At 36.6% G+C, this 19892-nt stretch overlaps 1 protein-coding gene across 1 annotated transcript in view; it reads right to left on the reverse strand.

The window, feature by feature from the left end:
- Positions 1-19892, reverse strand: part of LOC103462895 (CUB and sushi domain-containing protein 1) — a 221121-nt gene that overhangs the window by 117386 nt on the left and 83843 nt on the right. The window contains exons 19-24 of the mRNA XM_017303877.1: positions 18366-18535; positions 9455-9611; positions 7838-7966; positions 3791-3917; positions 3397-3608; positions 1651-1833 (exon numbers count right to left, since the gene is read on the reverse strand). Of these exons, the coding sequence (XP_017159366.1) occupies positions 1651-1833; positions 3397-3608; positions 3791-3917; positions 7838-7966; positions 9455-9611; positions 18366-18535 (978 nt within the window). The remainder of the gene's footprint in view (positions 1-1650; positions 1834-3396; positions 3609-3790; positions 3918-7837; positions 7967-9454; positions 9612-18365; positions 18536-19892) is intronic.

Genomic DNA, 19892 nt, shown 5'->3' on the forward strand with positions numbered 1-19892 from the left:
CGACATTTTGTCAAGAAGTTTCAGCGGTGGAGGCATTTCCGTGCCCGTTCACCACCTTTCACTGGGGTGCTATTCATTGTGACAGCCTACATCACTTCTTGGTGTTGCAACCGYAGTGCTAATGACAGAAAGCCTCTACAAAGTGTGGTGACAAGGGCAGAGGGAGTCACTGAAGTCTCAATCCTGTCTTTGGAGACCATTTCAGAGGATAGATTTAAGAAGAAAGCTCTCAGTATTGTCAAAGATTCTTCTTACCTTTCCCTTGGGTGGTTTAATCTCCTGCCAGTCTGGTAGAGGACAATGTATTTCTAAAGTAAGAACAACCCGTGTGTGCAACAGCGTCATTCCACAGGTTKCTTGTTGCTCACCTCTTACAGGAGTTTAGCTGTAGTTATTTTATATGTCATTTAATTAGAAAGTTGTAAATATTTGCACTCTGCCACACATCTTGTGGAGTTCAACAATGGCAAATCAACGTGAGCAAACAGCTGTGCATTTTTATGCCTTTTTGCATTTAAGTTTGTAAATATCAGTCACTTAATCTTCTAATCTTATTTCCATGATATTAAAATATTTTTAATTTAACAGTAGTTACACCTCATTTCCTTTCCCACCTTGGCAAAAATGTAATATTAAATACACCCAACTGTGATTACTCACAATTTTTTGGTACATATCATCTAACCACAAGATCAAGATCAACAGTAAATAAATACCAGACATGCAAAATCCAAAAGCATGTAAAATAGAGTATGTCTGACAACATGAAGCCCAGCAAAAGAGCTCAAAAAGTGACATCACACCGCAAGCAAAATAATTTAAAGAACGCATGAGAAACAAATAAAATAACATCTATGTTCTGGTTGCAGCTATTCTTAAGGGTTTGGGACTCCTGCAAACTATAGCGAGCGCTGTTATCCACAAATGCAGACATGGAACAGTAGTGAACCCTCCCATGAGCGGTCTGCCTTCAAAAATGACCTCAAAATTAGTTCAATCACTTATTTAGGAGGTGACATAATAGCCCAGAAAACTTCTGGAAAACTACAGCTCCCACGCCCCCTCTAGGTTCAGTGTTAATGTTTAAACAATAAAGAAACATTTGAGAAAAATGGAATCCATGAGTTCCAAAGGCMAAATGAAAATTAGATGCTCTCCAAGACTTTTGGGAATAGTCATTGTACTGGAATTTGGAGTGGCCTAATCAAAGTTAAGATTTAAATCTAAATAAATCTCTGTTGGAATCTTTCAACAGACTGTTTCTGATTAGGAATGAGCTGAAATTCCTCCAAAGCACTGGAAAAGACTCAGATATCCATAATGTTATTACTTACTATGCTTAAAAAGCTTTTCACCTAATAAATGAAATTATAATTTGAAAGATGCATTCTGTAATGATTCCGATTATCTTTGTTTTTGATATTCAATTCTCTGATGATCAAAAATGCAGTTATTAAAAAAAGAAAAGAAGGCAGAAAGTAGAAACTTTTTTTCCCCACATAACTTTCTCCCCTTCCTGTCTAGAGAAGAAATTCTCTGCTTGGTGTGAATGGATTTTATACATATCTGTAATATCATTGCAGTACTCTTTAATCTTGAATGTTCATGAAGTCAATTAGGGTAATAATCTGCAGTATGCTTTAGACTTACCCATGCAGGTTGGTGGATCCGGCTGCCAGTAGAACCTGTTATCCATTCGTACACATGTGATGGTGTCTTGGCCTTGCAGCTGATAGCCGGGGTCACACTGGAAGGTCATGCTGTCACCAGGCTCTTTACTGTCTCCGTATCGAGAACCGTTTACGGGAATACCCGGGTCATTGCAGGATGTCGCTGTTGTGGCTCAAGTTAAAAAAAATAAAATAAAATAAATATTGGTACCTGGCATATTCTCATCAAATTTTACCTGCATTATTTGCCTGAACTACTGTTTAATTACCATCAGCTGAATAATATGTTKGTTACGCTAATTAATTTATGTGGTGCAATGCTTGGCCAACATTTTTGAAGATATAAAAAKATGCAGTTAGAATTAATTTAAGACAACATTTTAATGGATCTTTGAATTTTTTCACATTCAAATTTTGTTTCAGACTAATAATCATCCAGAAATACTCTTGTGGCAGTCTACAAACTAACAACATAATTTGACGTAAATTGTATATCCTTCAATAAGTTACTTACCCTTTGTTGCCTATAATTACAATCATTTGCTAAATAYCAGTCAAATGGCATCTTATGCTGCAAAGCTTGACTTTTTGGGCAAATGCAAACCCCAGAGAGTGTATTATGTAACACTGCAGTATTATCACAGGCTAGATTTTTTGAAAATCTAACAAGTAAAATAGCATGGATTGATAGATGGATCTTCCATTACGAAAAAAAATATCAATCCACCATCACTGCACAAATAGTAACTTGTTAGTGCTTTATTCAAACCTACATCTTGAAAATGATTTAATAAATCTTAAAATATATGTCCAAGTTGTACTAGTTTACTTCTTTCATCGGTTTAATGATCATAGAACACAGAAGACAAGACAGGACAAAATTGTAGGGAAGGTCGGTTGTAATATTAATTGAAWCCAAAAACCTTTGCCTATTTAAATAAGTGCAATGCTTCAGTAAATCAACATGGAGGTAAATATAAGGAATCATTACCATAGTAATGGAATAGCAGTCCTTTGATTACCATGTCAGGGTGTGTAAATATTTATTGTTTTAAATTTGCGGTGGATGGAGGGAACGCACAGGAGAACAAGAGATAAAACGTACTGAGTGTAAATATTCATGCTGTGTTTTACAAATGACAGCCTTGTGCATCAGAGTACTGTTCACAATAAATGACACAGAGGCTTACAAAGAGTAAGCAAAGTTGTACTGGCCAACGAAAATGTATGTGAAAGTACAGGAGTTTGCCACACACCAAACCTGGTAAGTTTCACCAAAAAACTGTACAGAATATTAATATAAATCTTCTAGTTCCTTTATTTGAAAGCACAGTCTGCTTTACGAAGGATGTGTTATATCCAAAATTGAACCATAGGTCTCTGGGGGCTCCCCTCAGTAGTCTACTTAACATGCCTGGGTCTCCTGGTGATACATTAAGTGTCTCATTTGGTTCTCTAGCTGGAGGTTTTCCAGAAATCCTATTATATATTGTATTAGTGCTATATTAACTATTATATTTCCAATGTAAATGGGGCTTGTAAGATAACCTAAAGCTGCTTGAGTTTGCTAATTAGGTAATGTAAYTGCTAAGTCAGTAATTGGTTTTTCTTTATAGAGAAGAGATATAGGTCATCAATTCGAGCAGATGGTAAACACCGGTGATTTCACGAGGTCATGATACATTTTCAGTTGAATTCATGTCCAACTTAAATGTAAGCTTCTTACTAGAGAACTGTATAGAAAATCCTTGTTTGCTGATAAAATAATCAGCATCAAACTGTAGAGTGAGGATGTTGAAAGTCGAGTGGCTATCTTCAGGCAAGGCTGGGCCAGACCACTCTTTCAACAGGATCCCCCCGTCTGAAGAGCCAGATGGACCATCCCAAACTCTCAGAATATCGTGGCCGACCTCAGTGTCAAAGACAATGAAGTGGAGGCTGAGAAAACACACAGAGGAAAAAAATATTTCAACAAAAATGCAATTAAGAACACTCCTGRCAGGYATGCGAGTTCRCATWCCTGTCAGCAGCTTTTTTTTTATTTCAAGTTTCCTCAATTTTAGTTTAAATTGTGCATGAGCATGAGTGTGATTCAGCATACACAACTGCTTGATATTCACCTGATAGTCTTGCCTGTGTCTGCTTCTATAGTCCAGGTACAGTGGAGGTTGTTGTCATATGGAGCCGGGTATCCAGGGGAAAGAATCCGTCCAGACACTGCTCCAGTTATGTGACCTCCACACTCCGCTACAAGAACAGCACAAAGAAAGMTTATTTTTGAGCTAGAAATTTCTAAAGTAAAGCAGATAAACAATACTTTAAGAGCAGAAAAATACAACTGTATCAAGTGTGTTTGCCATTTGTCAGAATTAGATAGAAAATTTGCAAACTCAAATAGCAAATAAGCCAATCACATGCTAGCAACTCATTTAGCAAGAAAATTTAGGCATCTGGATAYAGTGAAGACAATTTCTAAGGATAAAAAAGGAACATCAGAATGAAAAGAACATTAACTCTGGTCTGGTTTGAGTGGTTTCAGAGACTGCCAACCCACTGAGATTTTCTTGTGCAACCATCGTGAAAAGTTTACAGAGAATGGTCCAAAATCAAGAAATATCCAGCTAAGTCTAAGGGTGGTTATGTGGAAGAAAATTCCTTGTATATGTCAGAGGTCAGAGTTGAGCGAGCAGACTGGCTTGACTTGAGAGAAAGACAACAACAAAAAACACATTTTTACAGCCCAAGTATGTCTAAAACCATAGAGAGGYCAGTTCTGTCAGCCCCAAAACAGAAAACRGCATACTTGATYATGTCCATCCCTTACTGACAACARACTGTTCATCTATTAATGAATTACATGGTAATCAGATTTTWAAAAAATGYTTAATTCATTAGRTCCACCTTGGTTTTGTATTTCAAGGTTAGTGAAAAACGTTGAGGCYTGTCGTCCCATAAGAATTATTCCATATTGTTTACAAGTCAGGGGAAAAAATGCTGCTTCAAGCACAAGTGAGAGACATGAGTCTTATCTTATTCTTTGGTTATTTTTAGTCTAAAGGCAAGGGGGAAGATACTGGAAGGCTGCAGGCAGATTCAAAATCATGGTGATTATACACAGAAKCCTTGGTGGCTCATTGAGCCAGCAGATCCCTGCTGATAAGAAAACTGTTTAGTACAGAGCAGGCTTCATGTATCYGTGTTCTGTGTACTTGCATCTTACTGCCCTATGACCTACAACACCATGACAACCTACTTTCATTGCATTACCTTGGACAGGATGTAAATAGATACACAGTCAAATGTGCAAATCRAAACAAGGACACAAAAGGACAAAAAAACCAACAACAACACACTGAATAGAATCCTGCCACTCAGATATATTTTTGTCTCAGTCACTGTTGATTAAATGCACAACAGGAAAGATGGTTATCATGTAAAACTGATATAAAACAGAAAAGTCCAGATATCTACAGATGATAACTCTCTACTAAGCCTGGTCCAGTACTAAAAAATCACGTTTTGAACGAGTTGGCAACCACATCCGCATGCACATCTACTGGTGTCTGTAGATGCCCTGACACTTTGAARGACTGACTTAATGAAACCCCTGAAAGTGTGTTTTGGTACCAGATGTTGGCCCCATCTTTTAAGTCCTGTGAGCTGTGAGCCTCCACTGACAAAATATGTTCCTCCAGATGCTCAACTGAACTGACATCTGAGTTTGGAGTTACAGTCAATAGCTCGCACTCTTTGTTGTGCTCTTCAAAAGATTTCTGAACTATTCTTTACATTGTGGCATTATCCTGCTGAAAAACACTACATCCATTAGGGAGTAAAGGTTTCATAAAAATATTTTATTCTATTCCATGATCCAGTTCTATAACCCAGATGACCAATTTTGTCGCYTTTGGTGGTGGACATGTTCACACCAACTGGTCTGCAGCTATGCAGCCCCGTCTAGATTAACTTCTTCAGCAATGTGATTACAGTTACTTGTTTGTTTGTTGGCGTGAACCACTGCAGATCACAAACACCTCAGAGGCCAGAAAATATTGGAGATTCTCTGACCCAGACATCTAACAATCAMTCAATATCAATGAAATCTTCACTTGAAAATGGTTCATGGTGTTACACCTGACCGGTTTGTAGAGAAGATCGGATGAGCTATAAACAGGGGCAAACAACCATGGTAGAAAAGAGGCCAACAAACGTAAAAGAAAGATTCTGTTGACGACATGTAGGCGATAAAAAGAGAGAGACAGCAGAGCAAAAGCCTGGGGCAAGGCCATTTCATGATCTCTATGCTAATATGCTCAGATGTGGGAGACAATAAGACAGACATAGATGGAAACAGTCAGACAGGAGGCAAAACAAACAGAACAATGGAGTGGGAGCTAAGGTAATAGATTATTCCAGGTTAAGCCATTAAGTATTGGTTGTTGGATTAGCTAAAGTAAGGCAGGGATAAAGCACCTGAAATCGATGATAACTGAGAAAAACTGTTTTAATCACATTCCATAAAAATAAAAAATCCATTGTCATCCAAATGCATTCAGTTCACTCATAAACAGACGCACATTCTTCTTGTTGCCATTAGCAACTGCATCAGGCTGGGTCCCACCCCACAAAGCACAGGTGTGTTGGCACAAGGTTTGCTTTTCAATATGTGCAATGTCCCTGCATCTATCTGGTATGGCAAACATTCTTCCAGAAGTGTTTTTCTACAAAAAAATGCAAAAAGTAAAAGTATTTCTGGACAAAGCAGACACACATTTTTGCTAGTACTTTACTTGAGGGACTTAAAATTCTGTTAGAAACTGAATTCAATTTACCAACTGCTGGACAGAAATGGCAATTAGTCAGTGATATAGGATCTAACTGGATATTCTGCAGCCAAAACTTCAAATACCATTTCATGTCCCTGGACTGTTTCAAATGCCAACTAAACCTATATTATATACTTATAGAATTTTATATGTTAGAAATTAACTAAAAATTCTGTTTGTGCAGTCTTAACTATTAATTTAGTTTCTTTTAAGCTTGTTTGTAATAAGATTTATACCTGTATATATATGTCTGTCTATCAAGCTAAGGAAGAACAAGCAACTTTGACTAAACACCATGGATTTACATTTAGAAGCACAACATAACTTTTAAAAAATTATTTTTTTTAGAGATGCATGTTTTCTGTCTGCAGTTTACCATAACCATATTGGAGGCATTGCAGTTACAGCAAGATGAGCCCAGAATGTTACTTTCTGACCTACATGCAAAATAGCATGTTAGCTAACGTTGCACAATACTGTTAAAATGTCGTCTCTGCTGTAAGATAATGTATATCCAAATTCCAAACTTCTTAAAAGACATGTATCCATTTTCTTACCACTTCATAATTATGCACCACCTGGTGTTTGGATCATCATATTCAAAACCAGCATTACAAAAAACTCACAATGAAAAATGTGTGACTGTATAACAAAATATGAAATAATTCAACAGGTTTAAAAACTTTTACAAGACACTTTTCTAGAAAAGTATATTGGCCAACAAGGATTTCATGAACAAATATCAAGTCACGTTTAGCAGACTGCATGTAAATTATATTTTTATTTTTACATTGTGGATTTTTTTTTCTGGATGTCAGATTATTTTGTTTTTACTTGAGAATAACATCACCATACATTGACACTGTCAGACATTTCTTTGGAAGAGAGCTAACTTTATACCATCAACAGGGGACCAAATATTAACTGTTGAAACGTTTATTGTCAAAAAACAGATAACCTTGTGTTCACAGATGAAGCAGAGAGAGCAATTTTTATGCAAAGGAGTTGTAGTAGTACCATTACAAATATTTGCTACAGTGTTGAATCAGTCCCCAGAAGCTCTTTTCAAAGTATTTGCCTGTGTTGACTCACATATTTGCCTACTCACTGTCTTTGAGTCATTGTGCTGCAGCCTACAAACTGAATCTGGTCACTGTCACTCGTCCTCGCTTCATTTATTGTTAAACTACACAAAAACTGCCCAGAGGTTAAACATTAAACTTTTGTTGCACTGAATTATTTATGTAATGACATCTACATGTTTGCTTGCATACTAACCGATACAGGAAGGCAGTGGTTTGTCCCAGACACGCCTATCACCACTCAGACAGGTAAGCGTACTGCTGCCATGCAGGGTATACCCGGGGTTGCAGGAGTACAGGACGAACGTATTGGCATAATGCCCATCGTCCTGGATTTTATACCCATAACTGGGAACTCCAGGCTCCTCGCAGCGAACCAGATCAAAACCTAAAAAAAATTTAAAAAACACATATCCAAAGGGACACAAGAGGGAGAAGTGAGACACACATAAAAGTGTTTATATTTTCAAGTGATATTTCTGTTTAGGCCGAGAATATCGTCAAAAAACAACTGATCTGTTGTTAAATACCATCAATTCTTGGTGAGAAACAGAAGTACTAAAAGTGCTTAAAAATGTTATATAAGTGTTCTACTTATATGCCCATTTTTAACATTTCAAAATTTAAAGTACTCAGAAGAGCACACAACCACACCCGTCCAAAACTCACAAAGACGAAGATTATTTTCCGAGCTATTCATACAGAGCTAAAATGCCGAAGATATGAATCAAAACTAGATTTTTTTTTTAAAGCTTTTGTTCACCAGTTATTCAAAAAGGCAGTGACACAAACAAACTCTTCAATGGAAACTCTTACACAACAAGAAACTTTTACTTTAAATTTACATGAGCTTGMGCAGGATGTCTGTAAATGTCAATCTGCTCCTTTATCCATTAAACAGATGCATTTCACTTCCGTTAACCTTTCTTGTTATTGTCTTGTGTAGATGTTCTGTCATTTCTTATTGCTACATTAAAATATCCTTTAACATTGGACGTTCATGAACCTTCTTGTTTCTCTCTCCTCCTGTATGTTTTAACCCTAATCTATCAATCACTCTTATCCATGCTCCATCTCCTCTGTTAAAAGCAAAAACTCTGAGGAACATGGCACCTTTTTTAGTATAATGTCTTACAAATTGAGGGTAGTTTAATGGTTTTACTGACTTACAGAGCACCTATAATATCTATATACCATTTACCCTCATTTGTTTGTCTCGCTCGTTCAGCTGCTCCACCACTCCAGATGCGTCATTCTCACCTTCTTTAAATGTCTCACAGATAAATGCTCCTTAAATAGCCTCTTTGACTTATACAACGGCTGCTCTGAAGTTTTTAACAGGTTCTCTTTAAAGCCATTTAAATGAGTGTGTGTATGTGTGTGTTTGTGAGCCAGAATGAGAGCCTGTTTAAAGCATTTATGTCCTAATTTCCTTTTTCAATGCCTGTTAAATTAGAAAGCTGAAATAGAGCAGGAAACCAACCGCTTGCCTCAGTTTACTTATGTTACAAGAAAAACTACGCAATGTTCTAAAATTAACATGTAGAGGATGTGACCAGGTCTACTCAGCAACATAAAATTCACCTGACTGATACACAAAAGAGATCCAGGATCTAGGAAGAGGGTAACGAAACGACCTAATCATTCTGAATTTCAATAAAAAATAAAAAAAAGATTGTAGTTGCAAAAAAATTTGTCCATAAGAGCTTAGGAAAGAGTATTTTTGTGGATAAATAAAAATGTAAAAACTCTTTATGTGAAAAACAAAAAATGCAAACCATGTCAATCATAATCTATTTTTGTTACGTCAACTTAAAAAATTATAGCGCTTCACCTAATTTATGGAAAACATCACAAGAGCATGGGATTCACTCACTTGTGTAAGTAAGGCGGAAGCCCTGCTCCGTTCCAGAGGCGTTGCTGTTGAACTCCAGCCATAAGTGATTGGACGTACTGTTGATGACACGACCCATCATTCCATCAAGTGTAAAGTTGCCAAGAAGACGGGATGTGGTATTCTCTCCATCATACACCTGTCAATCAAAACACAGTAACGGTGTTGAGCCACATTAATAAAACATGAGTTTGAGTCATTTTGCTTAGCTTTGCATCAGAGCACACTGCATGTTAAATCTACCAGATGCCTTCCTTGGTTGTTTGTTTGCTGCAGTGAAAATAAGTAAGAGTAAAAGATAACTGAAAAAGACCATACACAAGTCTACACATGTCAATCCATAACTAGTTTTTAAGTAATGATCATTAGCAGTAATAACAGCGCTATATCTCTAACCGACCTGTGGTTTTGGACAAAAAAAAAAAAGGTTATTGTGACCTTCCTCTTCAACTACAGGATTTAAAATCAGTCTCGGCTTGAAATAAAGGTACTGAAATTTCATGGACATTTAAAAAATATTAACTTTCACAGCATAAAGTGCCTTTTTAGAGAATTGCCAACTTATTTACCTCCATATATGTGAGCTCATCAGAACACCACATAACCCCTTTAAAAGAGAACAAAGCTTTGCTCTCTCTAGACTCCAGTTGTGGTATTTATAGCATCCAGCTTTGACATAACAAAAGAATTAAAGCAGAACAAAGTACCTGACCAGCATTTTAAAGCATGACTGACAACATAAGGAGTTGGATTACATGCCTTTCACATTAGTCTTTGACAGGGGGGTAATTTGGGCTGCACACCTACCAGATGATAAAAGAATTTGGGCTTAAGGAACAAATTCAGACTTTTGAAAGTTCAAGGCTCAACAATTCTAATCCATGCAATTATTATTTTGCTATCAGTGTAACTTCTTAAATAAAAATTATAAAGATGCACAAGTTGTATATTAATTTATTTGACTTATGTTAACATTTCACTTTTTAAATTACGTTAAAACCAATCACATGGTTGCTGTTTATTTGTAAAATGCTTAACTTTATAAGGTCTAGTCTGAGCAATGTTTGTTACGGTCTTTGTAATTATTTCTTCATTATTTTTGAAGTTGTTTTTAAAACTCCATCAACAGTCTGTAAGTGGATGTTGTGTTCTTGCAGAAAACAGCTGCTTAATAAAAATTAATAAGCAACATGGAAATGTTTCAGTTTGTGTCGACTTATTTGAGCAACTAGCTTCTTCAGAATGGAAACCATTATTCAAAGGGTTTCAAACCAATTACACTGCTACAATAACTTTCACAGTAACATGGAATTTTATTCATGATTCAGATTCTAGTCGTCTTACAAAGTTTCCTCGTTATATGTTGCCAATACCCCCAAAAAATTGCTGGCCTGCCATACTGATAGTTCCCTTGAGCACAAACACCAGGCTTTGATAAGTCACACTGTGCAAACCTCCAGGGCTACTAATGCCACATACTACGATGCAGCATCTGGCATCTAACAGACAGGTTTGTAAATCCCCTCAGGCACTTTCTTCTGACGCACTGTGTGAAACTCTCCCATGCCATAAGACCTAATGAAAACCAGCTTATGACAGTGCTCTGCACTTATTGTGCTCACCGCAAACCTTTAGAGTTTAGTTCCTGTCCAGTAGCTGTGGAATACCGTACAGCAGGGGTCCCCAAACTTTTTCCTGTGAGGGCCACATGACTTTTCCCTTCTCTGGTGGGGGCCGGAGTCAGTTTGTTACAGAAAAAGTGTGACGATTGCAGGAGTGCCTAAATGTAAAAATGTATTGTTTTCCAGAAAGCACAATCAAATAACTCTCTCTGGGTTCTTTGGAGAACAAAAGTCAGGAAATAAATAATAACACTATTAATAAAATAAATAATAACCAAATAACCCTCTCTGGGTTCTTCACAGAAAAAATCCAGGACGGATTATAGTCCGTATTTTCCAAACTATGAGCCGCACTGGACTATAAGCCACAACCCCAAAGTTTTTTTTTTTTTTTAAACCAGTAAACATACACATAAAAGCCGCAGATATCTCTGCCGCTCCAGGTTTTCCACAATGATGCAGCAGTAACAGAGGGGGGCGGACAGACAAAATTTGAGTCATAACAGGTCAATTGAATATCACATTTATTACGGTTGAAAAAGAAAAAGTTGCCAAGTTTAGATTTAACTGAACTGATTACGGTAGTTTCTGAACAGTAACTCTAACAGTAAAAGTGCTGATCCTTCTGTCCTAGCATGTGCTAAATGAAAATGGGTGCTTTCTTTTTCTTCTTCTTCTTTAGATTTCAACGGCAGCTTGCATCCATTATTGTTGCACTACTGCCATTTACTGGATCCTAATATCTATACCTCAAATTCTCATAATGATCCCAGTATTATTTTTAAAAAAAAACGAAAAATCTTTTTTCTATTTGTATTTTTTTGCTTTGATTTGTTTTCTTGTTTTTGTGAAAATCATTTCTAAAATCCACAGTTCAACAACTCGGTGTGTAAAGTTTTGTGAAGGAGTACATCACTGTTTATGACATATCAAAATCAAAAACAGCACAGTACATGTAATTCCTGGACCAAAATAACATACAGTGGCTCTGCCAACAGTTTACTCTGTTGATTGGCTGTATGTCAACTTCATTTCTAAACAATATGAAATCACCAATTTTTTACTGCTTCCCTTTTCCCCCACAATCTAAATCCATATGTCCAAATGATTAGAATATAACCATACACCTGTGATATTGCAATAATAAAAACAGCAATAACACACCAGCTGGAGACCATTAGCATTGCAAAACAAGAAGATCCAGAGAGTGAAGCTGTAACAGTCTCAAACACTGCCAAGAAGTATTTGAGAAGCCTTTTTTTTTTCTTTTTCTTTTTTTTTTACAATAATGTGAATTTTCATTGTTAACTAATCTATTATTATGGTTTTAGAAACACATTCTATTTTGTCTTTTAAAATGTCTAAAGGAATCTTGACGATTAATATCAGGGATGTTTTTGGAAATTTAAGATCTGAAATCAACATTCAGCGATTAAAATGGTGATTTGCTGGCAAATAATGTCGGATGCACTTTGGGGGAATTAGTTTTGAGACTTTTAGTGGAAAATGTTAAAGCTATAAGTATGTCATTGTGCAACACTGTTTATTGCCATATCAAAGCTGTTAAAGAAAAGGTGAATTGTTCGTGCTTGAACTGCTCAAGCTTATATTTGGCAGCCTGTGACATTTTCACAGATGGATGGTGACAGGTCTGCAGGTGGCAGGAATGCCAAGGAAATGGGCAAAGGTGATGTAGTGTTCTATCTTTACAAGTGCTGCCAGTCAGAGGAGACAACGCTGCATGTAGATACAGCCTGTTTGAGTGTGCGGCGGTGATGGAAAGCACAAATATGGAGGAGGACAGTATGAAATGGTATGACAGTATCTGTAGCCTTACTCTGCTAAATTTCATTTTCCCTTACACGTTCCTCTCCCTCAGGTTTTCCTCTCAGTGCCTGCCCAATTTTTGCATTTTGCTTTCCTCTGTTGCTCTTTCCCTCTTCTTCCCCTTGCTTCTGTAAAACTCAGTATGGTTAATGAAAAGCCCTGCAGCTCATAAATCAACATGTCACCATCTGCCACCCCTCCTCTCTCTGTCTGTCTGACTCCCCCCTCTCATGTTCTCCTGCCACCGCTATTTTCGTAACAATTCCTCCACATCCTTGTTTTGTGTTTTGTTTTTTTTGTTTTTTTCCATTCAACTTATCTTTTTATTTTTTTCTGCAGAGGTCAAGTAAATGCAAGTTAATGTGGTCAAGTATTGTATTAGTTGACATTTTAGGTTAAATTCAGCTGGGTAAGCGATTTCTTTCACGGTGTCAGGTTAAAACCTTAGCCAATAGCAAGAAGAATTAATGAGCTGGTTCATATGCTCAAGGAGGTTTTTGCCTTAAGCTGGCTGGAGCTGTCAAACAAATGATCTGTGTTCAGCGTTTTCGCCGGCGATGATGGGAGTTAGCTGCATTACTGCTAGCCTGAGGATCACCAAGCTAATTGCTAGCCTAAATAAAGATTTCCCTCGTTTTATTTTAAACTGTCATTTTCCAGTAAGAGGAAAAAAACATCATATACTATGTTCTGGTAAAAAACAACAAAAACTTTGTTTAAAAGATAAAATTAATAAAAACTAAATCTTAGGGAATGTAATTTAATTCCACAATTCCACTGGATGATATTTTTTTCCAAAGCTAATAACATTTCTATTTGTTAAAATATAGATCAAGGCATATATCTTGTTAACACTTGTTTGTTCCCATTACGCGCTCAGAAAGATTGACAACTGGTGCAAAAAAAAAGCTAAAAAAAAAGATTAATTTTTTGCACAATCTAACCATGTTTTGTATGTCAGCCAAACTTCATTAATACAACACTTTTCACTAAGTCCTTCGCAATGGAATATAATGAGCTTTTTCAGAATAGAATATAACAATAGCATAAAGATAAAAAAAATTAAATGATGAAAATCAAAAGCAGCACACAGAATAAAGGTACTTTTTACAATTCTAAGAACACTTTTTGAATAAAAATTGTCAATACAACGCAAAAATAAGACAAGGGCATTCCTTTGTTCACATGTCGCTGTTTTAAAGGAGCTATCTCCAACACTTCTAAAGGAACAATCAGCATTCTCTGGTTAGCTGACCTGAACTTCTCAACTGATGTTCCTTAACAAGCCAAAAATGTAATTAGGAACTTGACTTTGCAAAGTCGTGAAGGTTAACGGCAATATTTCGAAGTGAACTCTAAAAGGACCCAAAGATGAAACTCATACAAAAGTCAAGGATGTCTTTTGTCAGCTCAGTTAGTCATCCTTATGCAGATTGTTTTGCCATTAAGAAAGACTAAGAAGTTAACTTATTATAAAGCTTTTTGTTAAGATAAGTAAAAAGGTAGTTGTGATGATCTAAACAAGAAGGAATAAAAGTATAGATAGTCATCTCTAGTGTACATATTTTCACTAACCTTCTAAGTTTAGGAAACAGATAGATAAATATGCTAAGATATATTATTAAATCTGCTTTTAAGTTTGACCGAGACTGTGTGTAAATCAGAAACAGGACTGTCCTATAATAGAACCTGGAGGGACTCCACAGAAAACGGTGATAGAATCACATATTTAACACTGAACTTACCTTTCAGACAGAAAGATAAGTTGTGAACCAGTTAAAAGAAGCAACTTTTCAAATTACAACAAAAACTAATAAAAAATACTGTATTGTGTCAGAAAAGTAATCAGATCACTTCACTGCTACCCTTTTCAAACTCCTACAATTACATAAAGATCCAGATACAGGTATGTAATATTTTGCTTGAGTTGTTGGTGAGTTATGGTTCCTCAGTACTGGTTTCACGACAACTCTTGACAACATAGTCCATAACAACAATAAGCCTTGTTATTGCCCAGGTCGGATGGTGTTGGCTCTGCAAAGCCTTTCGTAGTATCAGAAAGTTCTCTAACTGGTGTCACAGAAGTAACATCCAATGAGTAAGTTTAGGTAAGGAGAAACTGTTAACTTTTGCTTGACAAGATGAAAGACTTACTCTAATCAATTTACTCGCCAGCTCTTTGTGAGCTCTTTGGATCTTCATTAAAAATGGCGAGAGGACAGGTAAGTGGGCTGAGGCATTAAATGGCGATGGGTCATGGCTCAAACTAGGCAGGTTGAAACAAGAAATTTCAGTCCCTGTATATGTGGAATCAATTTATGATGCTGAGTTAAATTTAGAACATTAGAAAGTTATTGGCTCTCAACGGTCACCTTAATTAACTAGAGGAAAAAAAGTGTGTCCTCATTAAATTTTGCAATCTTACAGAAYCACTGCAGTTTGTATATTTTGTTCCGTTCATCACAAATGGACTTATTTGTCACACACATTTTTTGAGTAAGAGTGAGAAATCTGCTATCAATTCAAGAGGCAGCATTTTGCAGTCTATGTTTGTCTTGATTCATAAAATATGTATGTGTAGGCAATAGGAGTAGACGGCACCTAAAGACAGCTGCATAATCTATAAACATATCTTCATCCAGCCAGAGCAAAAAGCATTAAAAAAAACAATACATTGTACATCCAGTAAGACAGCTTCAGAAATGCAATATCCCATCAAAATTGAAAGCTGGGCAAATTCTCCTGTGATGCTTAGTTATGACCTTGCATTACAACCAAAAGAAAAAAAAAAAGCTGTTTACAATAAACTATGGAAAAAAAGTTACACTTTAGCATTATGTGTAAAGAATGACATCACTAAACCAGGATTCATTAAACTAGGCACTGATATGTGGTTTTTTCATTRGACAATTCTAAAAGTGCACCTTTGCATTAATGTGACTTTTGAATATCTAAATCTTTTTTAACTCGTGTTAGATGCATTTAAATAAATCCACTGTTCCTTTACGGCAGTAATTTGTACAAACTGACTGCTATGTGTTATTGTTATAAACTGAGAATTTTGGCGTATAGGAAATAGGTGGAGAGAAGACTTGTACGTTTCTTGTCATGGTTTTCTTTAAAGATCTGTGTAATGGATAGCATTTAGGCTTATTTATGTCTGTCAACCAGCTCAGTGTCACCCTTTCTTCTCCTCTAGGAAATTATTTTTTTTATTAACTTTTATTTCTGTTTTATACMGTTCCCTCTGGGGGCATCTTCAGTTTTTACAATGACATTAAGCCGCTCTAAAAGTCAGGGAGAACTCTGCTAATACAAGCTAACCACAGACAAACTCAACTGATGCTCTCAGTCTAGGGCTAACAACAAACTCTTACCACATACCAGCTAACCAGGCCCTCACTCATAGCGTTAAGACACATTGTGAATAAAAACAACATAAGACTCTGTCAAGACTGAATCAGGTCAGAAAAAAATAAATAAATACATAAATAAAACACACACACACACCCACGCACACACACACACACACACGCGCGCGCGCGCACGCACGCACACACACACAGTTACAGTAAAACCAAAGTGCTTTCTTATTCAAATTTTGGTGTTTTAAATATTAAGACATGATAAGAAAAATGGTCTAAATGTATTTGAATATAACAGTGCACAAAACACAATATATTTCAAACAGTCGTACAATAAACAAGCCTGGAGAAGAAAAGCTGCATAAAAGCAATACACTCTACAGGATTTAGGGATTTAAGATGAAAAGTGGCAGCTAGGTGTTGTTAGTAAATCATTACATGATTATTACCAAGTAAGAACACAAATACAAAGAAAGATGTTTGCCAGTTTGCTGGTTTAAAACATAAAACCTATATTAACCATAAAAATGAGTCCATGTAGACTAGAAAGTGCGCAGCAGAGAAGATGAAAAGCAAAACAACTAATATCTTGCAAGAACCCAATGAAAGTTTAGACCTTTAACACAGTTGAGCTGCTGTGATAGGACCTTGAAAGCAGCATATTAACAGATGTTAATATGCCAGAAAGTAATTACTCTAAATTGTTGCTACTAAAGGTAACTATACAAGGTGTTCAACCATGGCATGCTGAATTTTTKGCAAGCAACTTTTAAAAATGTGCCTTTTGTTTAATACATTTTAACATGCTGGAATCAGTCATTTTAGTTTTGTTTTGATCGTTTAGAATGTGGTCGAAAAATAGATTATCATCACTTTATAATGACTGAACCATAGACTTAAAACATTGCGTACTGTTTTTACCACAACGGTGTACTTAGATGCCAAAATAAATAACTTGTACAACACACCACTATGATTACACCAAACAATTTTGATGTCTGGTAATAAGTGCAGAGGGTTCAGTCACAGAGAATTAATTTTAGATGTAAACACAGTAAAGTGTTTGCATCTTTGTAAACAGAGAGCTCTGGGGTTTTGATGTATAGATAGGTTGGTCTTTAACATGTGTAAAAATGACTTGAATCTAACCTCTCACACACATCATATTTTAAAACAATTTTCAGACAGTCTATCTAACTACCCTCATCATCCAGCCCTCTCGAGATTATACCCCAAGACACGTTACACTTTTGTTTTATCGTGAATACACCTTTAAGATCCTTTTATACGATCGCTTGGTATTCTTGTGAGTTATGGCTCCTCGTCTTACTTACAGATACCACAAGCTGCAACAAATGAAAGTGTATAAAAGCCAAGGCCAGCCCTCAAATACAGCAGTAATTCTCCCAAGAGTTTGAGGAGGCTGATTTGTTCCCTTTCAGATTCTGCAGAAGCACAGCTATCAACACTAATAGAGAACATTGTTAATAACCCCCAGCAGGAATGTTTATTGCTCTGCACACAAATAGTCAATACATTTAAAAGGTAGAGCAAACATTGATAATGCAATTTAGATATAATACTGATCTAGGTTTTACCTCCAGCCTTTTTTTTTTACACAGTTCCTGTAAGCATAGGTTCACATGACTGGAATACGCTCATTAATATACTATTGAAAATAGAGTTTTACTGCATAATCCATAGATGTTTAGAACCTGCCAAAAATATCTGATTTGTCCTCGCTTGTCTGAGTATCACGTCATGCACACTAGGCAACTACCATATGAAATATTCTTTAATTTTACACTAGCTAATCATACAACAGTTATGCTGAAGCATAACCTGAACAGGAAAAAAGGTTATATTCCATAGTATACTGCAAGAACACGCATCTGGATGACATAATCTTGCACATTCACCATTTGTGTGTGCATGTGTAGGCATAGATCCCTAAATAAATTAAACATTTATGGATTTTCCACCTGGGGGAAGTTTATACTGACACACGTGTCTGGGTGTTTGTAAGAGACAAACAGAGAGCAAGAGAGAGAGCGAGAGAGGGAGAAAGACTAAGCATACCTTTAGATAGTCTCCATCTTGCAAAGAGAAGCTCTCAGCTTTCAGCCTGATTCCTTTGCCCTTTTCAGTAGTGATGCGGTAGATGCACTCATGGTTGTTATCGTAGCTGGAGGGAAAATTTGGAGAGAGTAGAACACCTTCTGGTCCTAGCGTGGAAGCTCCACACTCGGCTGCAGCAGGGGAGAAAAGCAAAGAGGAAACAGTGTGGGTAAAAAATAAAAAAAAGAAATCGCAGCAATTCTGTATAATTATCCATCATTGTCCATGCATATCTCACTTCCACATGAAAAAGAATGATTAGTGTATAATGCATATCAAAGATTCAGTGCCTTTAAAATGTACAATGTTTAAAATGCACCTCTTCCTGGGATATGTTATGTTCCAGTAACCATCTTCAATGTATTTTTTGGGATTACCAACTCACACTGATGCATAATTTTAATTGGGGAAAGAAATTGGCACAGTCTAATTACATTTGCACAATTACAAATTTGAAATGCATATGTAATCACTCAGCTACCCCTAAATCAGATCTAGTGCAACCAATTGATTTCAGACAGCGTATATGGAGTCCACCTGTGTGCCATCTTTGTTCCTCAGTATTAATACAGCTGTTTTGTGAACAGAAGTATATAAACAGCATCAGACTAATGTGCACACCAGGCACATCAGGGATAAAATTGTGAAGAATTTTAAAATAGGGTTAAGCGTTACAAAAATTGTTCTAGCACTAAGCTGTTCAACAAATCGTCCAAAAATTACAATTGTCTCCAGTAAACCTCATAGGGTCAAACTGGTGCATTACAGTCGTCACGGCCAAACGTTAGCAACTGGGTACAAATTAAATCTTCAGTAGAGTCCAGGCCTCATTTCTCAATCGCTGAGGGTCCAGACTCTCTGTACAAAGCAAAATGTAGAACACAAGGCTGGTTTTTACCAGGCTAGGATAATTGGAAACCAACCAAGTCTGACTGGAAAGGTGAGTAAGAATCAGGGCAGCAGCTCCATGGTAATTCTATTGGAGCTGCAGAGGTCCACATCTCAGGTGGGAGAAGCTTTTTACAAGGAAAATATTGGCCATGCTCCTCACAAATCTCATGTTTATGGAAGGGTGGCGAAAAAAAAAGCTAATGGTGAAAAAAAGCAACAAAAAGCCCCTTTTGCAGCTGCCACAAGCTTTATTAGGAAACCAGAAAATAGAAAAGGTTTAACAAGTTTTCAGTTACCTCTAAGAACTACTGAAAAAAGAAAATCATGAGAAACTCAAGAGTGAAGCAGTTGAAGAATATAAAAAAAAAAAAACTAGTATAAATAAATATAAAACACGAAGCACTTTTGTTACAAGGGAAGAACAGAGTTGGTGTATAGCTTTTGTCTCTCATAAATTAGTTTTAAAGTTAAATCACAACCACATAGGGGGAATTAGACCTTCCTTCTACAGCCAGACCTCCTCCCCCACTAATAGGCGGGTCCTCACTCAGAGGCGGGTCCTCTCTCGGAGTCGGGTCCTCTCTCGGAGTCGGGTCC

The sequence above is a fragment of the Poecilia reticulata genome, linkage group LG3 (assembly GCF_000633615.1).
Source record: "Poecilia reticulata strain Guanapo linkage group LG3, Guppy_female_1.0+MT, whole genome shotgun sequence".
In the NCBI taxonomy this organism is placed as follows: domain Eukaryota; kingdom Metazoa; phylum Chordata; class Actinopteri; order Cyprinodontiformes; family Poeciliidae; genus Poecilia; species Poecilia reticulata.